Source organism: Plecotus auritus, assembly GCF_963455305.1.
Source record: "Plecotus auritus genome assembly, chromosome: 1".
NCBI lineage: Eukaryota > Metazoa > Chordata > Mammalia > Chiroptera > Vespertilionidae > Plecotus > Plecotus auritus.
This window is the reverse complement of record NC_137770.1, coordinates 82,459,492-82,471,980: the sequence shown is the minus strand read 5'-3', so window position 1 is coordinate 82,471,980 and position 12,489 is coordinate 82,459,492. Positions and strand designations below refer to the sequence as shown.

The 12,489-nt window shown below is 42.6% G+C and overlaps 2 protein-coding genes across 6 annotated transcripts in view; both read left to right on the top strand.

Annotated features, from left to right (window-relative positions):
- Positions 1-10,225, top strand: part of CHD8 (chromodomain helicase DNA binding protein 8) — a 62,205-nt gene extending 51,980 nt beyond the window's left edge. For 4 of the 5 annotated variants that reach the window (XM_080686187.1, XM_080686186.1, XM_080686183.1 and 1 more), the window contains 12 exons: positions 944-1,073; positions 2,177-2,252; positions 2,706-2,760; positions 2,936-3,143; positions 3,572-3,780; positions 3,875-4,594; positions 4,819-4,970; positions 5,240-5,542; positions 6,030-6,143; positions 6,336-6,515; positions 6,909-7,025; positions 9,238-10,225. In XM_080686187.1, coding sequence (XP_080542313.1) covers positions 944-1,073; positions 2,177-2,252; positions 2,706-2,760; positions 2,936-3,143; positions 3,572-3,780; positions 3,875-4,594; positions 4,819-4,970; positions 5,240-5,542; positions 6,030-6,143; positions 6,336-6,515; positions 6,909-7,025; positions 9,238-9,810 — 2,837 coding nt within the window. In that variant the 3' untranslated portion in view covers positions 9,811-10,225. The remainder of the gene's footprint in view (positions 1-943; positions 1,074-2,176; positions 2,253-2,705; positions 2,761-2,935; positions 3,144-3,571; positions 3,781-3,874; positions 4,595-4,818; positions 4,971-5,239; positions 5,543-6,029; positions 6,144-6,335; positions 6,516-6,908; positions 7,026-9,237) is intronic. The other variant, XM_080686185.1, reaches the window with a different exon arrangement.
- A 1,038-nt stretch (positions 10,226-11,263) lies between these two features.
- SUPT16H (SPT16 homolog, facilitates chromatin remodeling subunit) overlaps positions 11,264-12,489 on the top strand; it is a 46,178-nt gene continuing 44,952 nt past the window's right edge. Inside the window, exon 1 of the mRNA XM_080686228.1 lies at positions 11,264-11,455. Coding sequence (XP_080542354.1) covers positions 11,390-11,455 — 66 coding nt within the window. The 5' untranslated portion in view covers positions 11,264-11,389. The remainder of the gene's footprint in view (positions 11,456-12,489) is intronic.

Below are 12,489 nucleotides of genomic sequence, written 5' to 3'. Positions count from 1 at the left end.
TCAGTCTGTTTGCAGGTACAAGTTTTTAATCCTTCATTTGAAAAAATGTGTGACTTTTCCCTAATTTTTTTACTTTTTTAGTTTCCCCATCTATGTAGTAAAAATAACAGGAAGACTGCCAATTAAATGGCTGTCCCTATAAATAGATGTGCAAGAAAGACCAGATGGATAGTTAAATCCCAATGTAGAGAGTCTTCCATCTGTTCTCTAATAATTGTTACCAATCTGTATGTTGTGCCACCTAAGTTACATGTATAAAAATTGATTAAATTCCTATTTTCAATAACTAGTATTAAAGCTCTTTATAATTCTAAATTGCTATAGAAATATTAAATATAGTAATACTAGAGGACCAGTGCACGAATTCATGCACCAGTGGGGTCCCTTGGCCTGGCCTGTGGGATCAGCTGAAACCGGCTCTCCGACATCCTCCAAGGGGTCCCGGATTGCGAGAGGGTGCAGGCTAGGCCGAGGGACCCCACCGATGCACAATCAGGGCTGGGGAACATGGGAGGTTGGCTAGCAGGGGAGGGACTGCAGGACGGCTCCAGGGCGTGTCCATCCCGTCTCACTCAGTCCCAATCGGCCGGACCCCAGCAGCAAGCTAACCTGGTCAGAGCATCTGCCCCCTGGTGATCAGTGCACATCATAGCGACTGGTTGACCGATTGTCTGCCCCCTGGTGGTCAATGCATGTCATAGCGAGCGGTTGAGCGGCCTTAGCATATCATTAGCATATTATGCTTTGATTGGTTGACCAGACACTTAGCATATTAGGCTTGTATTATATAGGATAACTCAACAACTGTCCAAGTTAACATTTAAACTATATTTTGCATTGTGAACAAAGGAACCCATATAATATACAAAATAAGCATATAAAATAAGCATAAAAACAAAGTGATTCCATGATTTTCTTCAATTTATGGCCCTTTTTCTTCTAGGCTATGAAAAATATAATACTATGAGGGCAGACCCAGCTTTATGTTTCTTGGAAAAGGCTGGTCGACCAGATGACAAAGCTATTGCAGCAGAACACCGAGTGTTGGATAATTTCTCTGACATAGTAGAAGGGTAAGCATTGGTGTTTAATTCTCTTAAAGTTCTTTGGCAACCCTATAAAGGCTATTAGATAACTTGTGCTAAGAGATAACTTTAGCCTTGACTGAACACATTGGGATTCTTAATGGTGGTTATACTTATGAATGATAAATTCTTAACAAAAAGTGAGACCAGCAGAAAGGACTCCATAAACTAGTTTAAAACCATGCATTGCCATAAGATACAACTAAGGGTGAAAATTAATGTTACTCCCAATTGGCTTATTTGATGTTCTGTTCCATTTTCTTTGCAATACTTTTCTGTACAGCCACAGTAGCTGAAAGGATAACTGGTCTTCTTAAAAGATAATAGCCCTGTAGCTCTTCCATACCACTTATGTGGTAGAGCCTTAGGAAATTTTAGCTCTGGTTTATCATCTCTTAATGGTGCGTTGACGTAAAGGCATTACTCTGCCTGGATACATGCCTCAATGATGAGTTGCCATGCTAATACTGAGCCACCAGGTGGGGCAGTGTTGCCCTACTTGGGTGCCAGTGAGTTGAACAAAACTTCTCATGTGGAGACCTGAGAGGCATGTGAGAGAGTTGGCTTAGTTCATGAATACCCACACATCTTCATGGTTGAGAGGTTTCTCTTTGATGATCATAACCTCAGGTTGCTTAGTGAAGGACTCTCAAAGGAAATTGGACTGTTTATTCATTGCAATAATAAATGATTTATTTATTATGTCAATCTTCTGCTCAGTAGAGCAAAGTTGTAAAGATTAACCAGCATGGGTCATTCGAATGAAATAAAAGTATATAGTTGGGAAGGAAGTGGGTAATCGGTTAAACAATAAACAGGGCTACCAAGAGACAACAAGTGTGCTTGTTGGTGTTTCATTTTTAAATTAAAGCAATTTAGAGTGCACTTTGTCAATTTCTCCGTTTTTTATTCTTTTGGATGCTGTGCCTAACTTACTCAGAGCTTAGCACCTGGCCTGCCTTTCCTTCCAGCATGAAAAAAAAAGACTATTCCATGCTGGATTGTATGTTTGGCCAGCTCTTCATCCTAGGTTCCTCTTAGTGAAAAAAGATACGTTGCTAACATTTTCTCATGCCTCTGTGTAATTTTAGGGTTGACTTTGATAAGGATTGTGAAGATCCTGAATATAAACCACTCCAGGGTCCCCCAAAGGACCAAGATGATGAGGTGAGAACTGTCATTTAAGTCTATTTTATCTCTTACTAAATAGTTAAGTATTCTCCCATTCCTTGAATCCTGAAGTATATTGACTAATTTATAATACAAAATGAAAAGTAATTACCATTTGAGAATATAAAGTATTATAGAAATGATTGTAATGCTTCTGGGGGAGATCAGGGATGACTTTGTGGAAGACCTAAACTGGACATTGGAAAATATTATTTTTAATAAGTTCCTGAATTCTGTTATCTTCAAGCCATTAATAAGAACTGACTTTTCAGGTTCTTCTTTCTTATTCACTTAGTTACTTCCAATTTTTTGTGAGGGTTCCTTTCATTAGAAAATGTTCTTGATCCCTTGGTACTATAGAAGGACACACTTGAGAAAGTGATTTCAGAGTATCAACTTCTTCCCCTTTCCCTCTTCCCTCCATCCTGTGGGGTGGATCTCCTTCTCTAGGGTGATCCTTTGATGATGATGGATGAGGAGATCTCAGTAATTGATGGAGAAGAAGGTAAATGTCTAGGTCACCTAGTACAATTTGTGTGGGATGGTGAGTTTGGGGAATTAACAACTGATTCTATCCTATTCTGGGATTTCTAAGAACTTTGCCTTTGGGTGGGTTGAATTACCAGTATGATGTACTGTCTTTCCTGTACTTCTTTTTCATTCTACTTTGGTTCCCACAGCCCAGGTAACCCAACAGCCAGGCCATCTATTCTGGCCTCCAGGCTCTGCCCTGACAGCTAGGCTTCGGCGTCTAGTCACAGCCTATCAGCGTAGCTACAAGAGAGAGCAGATGAAGATAGAAGCTGCAGAACGTGGGGACCGGAGACGGCGACGTTGTGAGGCAGCCTTCAAGCTAAAAGAAATTGCACGGCGGGAAAAACAACAACGGTAAAATATGGCTGGGAATTTGGGCTAAACTATAAGCTTGTCTTTACTATAGCCCTATATTGAAAAGCATGTTAGGAAGAATTTATTTGAAATTCTCTAAAGAGGGACCATCTTCTTTGCTCTTAATTGTTACACTTCTTTGACATAAACTTCACTTTCTGCATAATTATAACTCCCAGGAAGATCTCCTGTATAGACATTCTCATTATTTGCTCACATCATTTTCCCCATAAATAATAATTATTTGCTAATTATTAAATTCTCACGTTACAGACTACCTCTTAACTACCTCTTCTGCTATCTTCTGGGCCTTTATTTTCCCCCTAATTTCATTTTTGTGTGTTCAGATACTCTAAGCCACACTAAGAAATAACCAGTTTCCCTATATTCTTCTGATCACTGTTGTCTGATTCCTCTTCCCTTTGTAGATGGACAAGGCGTGAACAAACTGATTTCTATCGAGTAGTGTCTACCTTTGGTGTGGAGTATGACCCCGACACCATGCAATTCCATTGGGATCGCTTCCGCACTTTTGCTCGACTGGACAAAAAAACAGACGAAAGCCTTACCAAGTATTTCCATGGCTTTGTGGCCATGTGCCGCCAAGTGTGCCGTCTTCCCCCAGCAGCTGGAGATGGTAAGCAAAACTAGAGATTTTTGGATGAGTGTCAGGATGGATGGTGACAGAATCAATCGTGGCTCATTTCTCCTTCCACATTTATCTCTTGCAGAGCCTCCAGACCCTAATCTGTTTATTGAGCCCATCACTGAGGAGAGGGCCTCACGAACTCTCTACCGTATCGAATTGCTTCGGCGCTTACGGGAACAAGTTTTATGCCACCCCCTTTTAGAAGATCGGCTGGCATTATGTCAGCCTCCAGGTCCTGAATTGCCCAAATGGTGGGAGCCTGTTCGACATGATGGGGAGCTTCTACGAGGGGCAGCCCGTCATGGGGTGAGCCAAACAGATTGCAACATCATGCAGGACCCAGATTTCTCTTTTCTGGCTGCCCGAATGAATTATATGCAGAACCATCAAGCAGGAGCACCAGCTCCATCCCTGTCACGCTGCTCTACTCCACTGCTACACCAGCAGTATACCTCGCGCACTGCCTCACCATTGCCCCTGCGCCCAGATGCTCCTGTTGAAAAGCAACCTGAGGAGACAGCTGCCCAGGGCCCCCGTCTGGACAGTCTAACTTTAAAGCTAGAGCATGACATGGTAGCCAGGAGCCGACCAACCCCTCAAGTCTATGAGATGCGAGTCGCCTCCTCTGATACCACTTCTCTGGTTTCCCGGAGTGTCCTACCAGTCAAACTGGAAGATGAGGATGATTCAGACTCTGAGCTGGACTTGAGCAAGCTGTCACCATCATCCTCTTCTTCCTCATCCTCATCCAGCTCCAGCTCTAGCACTGATGAGAGTGAGGACGAGAAGGAAGAGAAGCTAAGTGAGTGCATGTGACAGGCTGTTGACCTTCTTCCCTATTACCCCCATCTCTACTCTTCCCCTTCTTTTCTAAATGCATCCTCTGAAAGAAATTCAGATTTTGATTTGATAGAATATCCAAAGAGATCTGTTACTCTCCGAGTCTTTATTTAAAAGCCTATATAATACCATTCCTATGTAACCTTATTCTTTCATCTTTGCTCACACATTCTGTATGATCTCTAGCTGCTGACAGGTCCCACTCAAAGCTCTATGATGAAGAGAGTCTCCTGTCCCTCACTATGTCCCAAGATGGATTCCCAAATGATGATGGAGAACAAATGACCCCTGAGCTTCTGCTGCTACAAGAAAGACAAAGAGCCTCTGAGTGGCCCAAGGTAATAGCCTCATTCCTGGTCACGTAGAGTCTAGAAATATAGTGTAACACACAAGAAACAAGGAACAAATGGTTCTGATTTTCTTTGATTGTGTTTAGTGCTACATGTTTTTTTATAAAAGTTGAATTAGGATTCTGATACTATTACCTCCCTCCTTTCTGCCTTATGATTGTACCCATCTTGATAATGGTGGCATTGTGATTATCACAAAATCTCATAGCTAATATTCAGGCCCTAAAACCAGTGTTGACTTCTTTTTCCCCACTCAGGATCGTGTCCTGATAAACCGTATTGACCTCGTCTGCCAGGCTGTACTCTCAGGGAAGTGGCCTTCTAGCCGCCGAAGTCAGGAAATGATAACAGGAGGAATTTTGGGGCCAGGCAACCACTTGTTAGACAGTCCTTCATTGACTCCAGGAGAATATGGTGACTCTCCAGTCCCCACACCACGAAGTAGCAGTGCAGCTTCCATGGCAGAGGAGGAAGTTTCCGCAGTCACCACAGCAGCAGCTCAGTTCACCAAACTTCGCCGAGGCATGGATGAGAAGGAGTTTACAGTTCAGATCAAAGATGTAAGCTTCGCATTTAGGTATTGGGAAATGGGGAAGGAAGTTACAGTTCATGCTAACTCCTTTCACTAAACTCATTTGGTTAGCTAACTTTAAAAATGAAAGGAGGAAAAAAAATTCGAGCTAGCCCAGCTGGTGTTGCTCAGTGGTTGAGCACTGATCCATGAACCAAGAGGTCTCCAGTTCGATTCCTGGTCAGGGGACCTGCTGAGGATTGCAAGCTGAATCCCCAGTAGCAGGTGTGCAGGCGGCAGCTGATCATTGATTCTCTCTCATCATTAATGTTTCTATCCCTCTCTCCTCCTTCCTCTCTGAAATCAAGAAAAAGCATATACATTTTGTTATATTTCTAATTTCTGCCCTTTGGTGCAATGGCCTTTTCACTATCATTGAGTCAGAAGATGACTCTACTCCAAGTCCCCCAAAGCTTAATCCTTATTTTAAAAACATGTGCCATATGACATCTTGGGTTGGTGGGTTGTCTTACTAGGAGGAAGGATTGAAGCTAACATTCCAGAAGCACAAGTTGATGGCTAATGGAGTAATGGGAGATGGACATCCTCTATTTCATAAGAAGAAGGGGAACAGAAAGAAGCTAGTTGAGGTGAGTGGTAGAGAAAGTCTTTAACAAATTGATTAGATAAGAGCTTTTTATTCTCAGTAATGGTGAAGGCACTTGGGATTGAGGGACTAGAAGATGTTAGAGTTGTTTTATGGCTACCATTGGCTCTGCTCCCCCTCCCTTCCTGCCCCAAAGAAGAGTATGTGCTCATGGGGGTGGATTCTGGGTTTGCAGCTGGAGGTGGAGTGCATGGAAGAGCCTAATCACCTTGATGTGGACCTGGAGACTCGGATCCCTGTCATCAATAAGGTGGATGGTACTTTGCTGGTGGGTGAGGATGCCCCTCGCCGGGCTGAACTGGAGATGTGGTTACAGGGTCATCCAGAGTTCGCTGTCGATCCCCGATTTCTAGCGGTGAGTGGCAGTTTCATCCAGCAAGATTTAAAATCATTCCCTTGATTTTTATGCTGTGTGAGACGGAGGAAGCATGCCATATTATGTCATTGTTTCTGCATCTTCAAAATAGGTGTAGTACCTACCAGTCATCCTACCTTACAGAGTTGTAAGGATCAAAATAAAATAATGTTAAAGCACATGTTAAATTGCTAGGCAAATATTTGCTATCAAATTATTATATAACCACCTAAAATTTCTGGAGAGATCTACTTAATTGCAGTTTTCCACTAGGACTAATCTTCTGTTTATCCATGCAATAAGCACTTATTGTCAAACTAGACACTAATACCTTAGTAATTACTCTAGAGAGATTTTTACTCCTCTAGGATAACTGATGCTTTTCTATTGCAGTATATGGAGGATCGCAGAAAACAGAAGTGGCAGAGATGTAAAAAAAATAATAAGGTAGAATTGAACTGTTTGGGAATGGATCCAGTACAGACCTCCAACTCTAGGAATGGAAAAAAGGTAAGTGAGACTGAGGCATTACCGCTCTGTTCCCACATTAGATGTGACTGGAGAAATTTAATGCTATTTATCTTTTTTCCAATGTGTGTCAGAGAAAATGTGTCTTCACCAATAAGGAAGCCAGAGTAATGTTATTGGTATTTTTATAGTCCTGGTGGCATCGTTATCTCTAGAAAAGCATAAAATTCTAAAAACTTAATTTCAGCACTTTAAACTTATTAAAATATAAGAATTAGTAAGATGTGTTAGAACATTCAAAGCCTTATCCTACTCTTCTACTGACTAAGAGGTTTTTCAGCAAATCCTTTAACCTTTTCTTTTTGCACAGCCTGCCTGAAAAGAGAGGTTTGGACCACATAATTTCTAAAAGTTTTATGATTCTGTGTATTTTAGACGTGATTTGGGGCCTACTAAGGAAAACAGTCATGGGGTTTGAGTTGAGAATCACTAATAATATGCCAGTAATAGAAAAAGAACAGAAAGTCATGTTTTTATAGTTTTATCATAACAATATTGGTCAGTAGGTTATTATTATTTTCAGGTATATCTGTGTTTTATCTGGTTACAGACCTTCTGGATTAAGTACCCATATCCTTTCCACCAACATAAAACTGCAAAAGTTTCCCTTGGCTGTGTTTTTCTTACTTTGGGTAATAGTTGTATTTTTTTTTTTTTTTGTAATATATTTTTATTGATTTCAAGGAGGAAGGGAGAGGGGGAGAGGGACAGAAACATCATTGATGAGAGAGAATTGATAGGCTGCCTTTCACATGCCGAGCCTGACTGGGAATCAAACCATGACCTCCCAGTTCATAAGTTGATAACCACTGAGCCATGCTGGCCGGGCAATAGTTGTAGTTTTTAAACAGATAAATCATGGTTTGGTTTGGTAAGCAGTCATTTATAATGGATTAGCACTTTTGCATACTCACTTTATTTAATCATTATTCATTTGATCATTTTACATCTTTTTACATGATTTCTCTTAAAATTGATTTCTAAATGAACAATATATTTTGTATTTAACAAATTCTTAGAACATTATTTTGCATATATTTTTTTATGAGGCTTATTTTATTTTGGTGAAAGTGTTGCATATAAATAGTTTCATATAAATATTGTTTCATATAAAATAATGTTTTCATTTTTCCTCTTAGCCTCCATGGGACCAAGTGGGTAATAGGGAGAATAGTTGATATGGGAGGCTGATGGCTAAAGGCTGGTACCTTCTCTATCTTGAATTGATCATTGTAGAGCAGCCTGTAAAAAAAAAAAATACTGTTCTTCCTTTAATTCTAAAAATAGTGTTACCTCAACTACTTTTGCTAATTCTTTATAGTCCATTTATAATTCTTAAGAAAGAAAGGATCATAGGAAATCACAGAAAATCATGACTAGTACAGAATTCTTATATAGAATTGATCACTGTATCTAGCACTACATACTTTATTATTGGAGTTTAAGTGCTATTATAATATTTTAAAAGTCTTTACAAATAGAGTTTTGAAATGTTTGTAAGATAGAAAGGTATAGTCTCATGTGAGATGGTAGGCTTAGATTGGGCAATGTCCAGAGACACAGATACCCATTGTCTGAATTCAGTGACTGTTTATCCAGTATTATACATATGTCTAGCAAAGCAGAGGCATTAAAAGTAATAATTTCCAGCACCAGTGAACTTAACCAAAATTTACAGTCAGAACATCTAGAAGAAGCAATTTAAAATTCAGCAGATACGTAAATTTTTATCATTGTGAAAAACATAATACATTTGGTGAGGAGCTAGCCACAATCTTTTTGGTGTTGTAGACATCCAAAAGTGTAACCTGAACTCTCTTTGGTTTACCCACTCTGATCTGATAATGAAGGATAGTATCGTAAATATCAGTACAGTTGTGAGGCACTTCACATGGTAAGATCATGTGAACAAACTGCTGTCAGTAAAGTATACTGTACAAGTATTGATTCAGTGTCTTACTCAGACACCTCATAACAAAGGTAAGCATTTGTGTAGTAGGTGGCCAGAGTAAAAGTACAATGTACTCATGGGAAAAAAGCAAAACTCTGGACATGAATATCAGTATGAAATCCTTGATCTTAGCATCAGAATGCCTCGGCCAACTACTTCCAGCATTTGCTCCTAGAACTCTGTTTACTTTTGTTTCATTTTCCCCCTTCTTTTTACTCCTTTTTTTTTTGTTCTTCTTCGCAGAGTCACCATGCTGAAACTGTATTCAATCGGGTTTTGCCAGGGCCTATTGCACCAGACAACAGTAAGAAGCGAGCCCGTAGGATGCGACCAGACCTTTCTAAGATGATGGCCCTGATGCAGGGTGGAGGCACTGGTTCCCTGTCTCTGCACAATACCTTCCAGCACGGCAGTAGTGGTCTACAGTCTGTGTCATCTCTGGGTCATAGCAGTGCTGCTTCTGCATCTTTGCCTTTTATGCCGTTTGTGATGGGTGGTGCAACATCATCCCCTCATGTAGACTCCAGCACCATGCTTCACCACCACCACCACCACCCCCACCCCCACCCCCACCATCATCACCATCACCATCCAGGCCTGAGAGCCACTGGTTATCCTTCTTCACCAGCCTCTACCACCTCTGGTACTGCCTTGAGGTTGCCATCACTGCAACCTGAGGACAATGAGGACGATGAGGATGAAGATGATGATGATGATTTATCTCAGGGCTATGATAGCTCAGAAAGGGACTTCTCACTCATTGATGATCCTATGATGCCAGCCAACTCAGACTCCAGCGAAGATGCTGATGACTGAAGCCTCAGCTTGGTCCCCATTGCTTGGGTGGCTGCTGTATTTTCATTTACTCTGGCCCTTGGACTATGGAAAAGTGGGAGGGGCAGGGGAGATGTGGGAAAACCCAAGACTCCCACTCAAGGAGGTGAAAGGAAAAAGAAAACTTATACCTAATTGCTTCCAAATTTGAGCGGATTGGGTGGGCAGGGGAACTCCTTAAATAATACACGACCACTTCCTCATTTCTGGGGAAGGAAAGGAGACTAGAGCAGCTGAGGTGCTCACCCCTCCCTAGAAACCTCCATTAACCACAGACTATGTAGCGCTGGCCCTAGCCTCTGGCAGAGCCTGTTCCTGGCTGAACTGTGGATACAGCGGGAGGGTCAGGAACTGTTACCTTCCTTCCCTTGGCATTAATAAATTTAAGTTAATCCTTCCCCACTCTTCCCTTGTTCTACATCTGCTCAAATCCAATATAAATATTAATTTTAAGTATTGCTGTTCATGCTGGGTGATTTCAACACCACTTTCCGAAAGTCCATTACTGTTCATGCCAAGTTAACTTGGATAGGGCAGTCATTTGTACTCCATTAAAGGTTATATGTAAGTGTAGGCTGTCCAGATTGCTAAAGGCAAGGGAATTAAGCTAAATAGTAGGCAAAATGTTCCAGATTCAAACTCCCAAGTTCTGAGAAGAGATGGAAGAATTTCGGCAAGAATCACAAAACTTTTGTTTCAAATTAAGTAACTGCTTTAGGGAAGCCTGAAGTGGTGTCACTGAACTGCTGCAAGGAGACTGGCAAGAGAATGTCAGGACTTTGGGGTTGAATCCTCTTAAGCCATTTGTTTCTTACAACCCTTCCCCCTACCATTCCAGAGCTCTGATGAAGCCTGGGCATTTTTCCCCCCTTTCTGTCCTTACCCCATAACTTGTGTGGTAGTTTCATTGGGAGGATGGGCTCCCTCTCCCTGATTTGAGCTCTCCTTGTCTTCGTGGAGACCCTGACCCAGCATCCTGACATCGAAGATTTTTCCAGCCCTGGAGCAGCAGAGGCTTTTCCTTCCCCACCATTTCTAGGAGCGGAACGTACCACTCCCACGCCAGATCCCGCTCTTTCTGCTTCCCCTTCCTTTGACAATGGGTGGGGCCGTCCCACCAGCGCGCGGTAGCTTGTGAGGGGCGGGGCCAGCGCGTCAGGCCTCCCGCCCCCTTAGCTTTCCCCAGCCGCGGCCGCCTCGGCGAAAACTCGGAGCTCCTGGGAACTGCGGCCCTGCGGAGAGTAAGGGCGGAGGCAGAGCGTCACGTGATGACGTCGACTAGCGTGCGGTTACTAAGTTAACAAGAAAATCCCGCGAAAATCTAGACTTTGCACATTTTGTTGGTTTCCCCATTCTCCCTTCTTCCCATTAACCTCCCGAGGGAGAATTTTTTTTAAAAAGCAAAACTCAGCGCTGTCGGGACCCGGAAGCGGAAAGGGCATCTTTGAGGTCGATACTTCCGGGTCACTGGGAGAGTGCGGGATTCCGGGGCCGAGAGCGGGTGGTGGAGCCGGGACCTCGCGTGAATCTCGGGACCCGAGGAGGAGCGGCGTCTGTGGCTATGGCTGTGACTCTGGATAAAGATGCTTATTACCGGCGAGTGAAGAGACTGTACAGCAATTGGCGGGTGAGATAGATCCCGTAATTTTCCCTAGGGAGCCCCTCTTTTACATCCCATAATAACCCCGTTTCTCGGCGCCCTTTTTTTCCTTTCCTTCGAGAAATCCCGGTTTCAGTGTCGCGCCCCTTTAGTTGCTCCAGGAGCATTCACCTCAGGCGGCCACGAGCGCTGCCCCGTAACAGGGAATCCCCCGCAGTCACCTGCGGCCACCACCATCTTCTCCGCGTGCCGGCCCGGGTCATGCATAACAGCCACCTCTCGTAGTTTCTTCCCGCCCTAGAAGAGGCTTGCATCATCATTCCCTCCCACTCGGTGATCACGTCTTGCCGCCCCCTCCTGCAGTGTTCACACACACCCACGCACTCGCTCTGTCCTTCCCGAACCAGAGTATTCCCCCCAGGTCCCGCCAGAATTACAACAATCTTCGGTAAGGATGGACAGAGGGGCGAAGGATGTGAATCGGGCTCTTCGCGTTTATTCTTTGCGGGCCTTTTGCTACAGTTAAACAAATACTGTTTACCTGCAACCGCCTCATGTTCTAGGCCCTGCTGTGGGTAACAGAAAACGCTGAAAACCTGCAGGCATTAGTAATACAAAAAACGATGTGATGCATGAAACCTGATTAGTTTTCCTCCTTGGTAGAGTGTCCAGGGCATGTTTACAGAAAAAGAGCTGTTGCAATTCCCAGTCTTTTAAAGCAATTTTGTTGCTTGAAAAACGTTCACTGTTAAAATTTATTCTTATGAAAGTAATTTGTCAATTCAAACATTTGGTTGCATCCTGTGGTGCAGCCTGAGCTGTTTAGATTAAGTCTGGCCTCTGAACTCTGTCATCCAGAGAAGATAAGCTAATAAAGACTTTAAGACCTGAAAAAACGTCCTGGCAAAAAATGTTTAGTTCTGATTTCAGCATTGTAAGTTGCCTTCCAAATTGATCCTCTACTAAAAACCAAACTATTAAAATTGATCATTTCCCTGCCATTCACATTAAACGTTCCTGTGCATGTTTCTTCTTTTGAGGAGAAATGCATTAGGTAATTG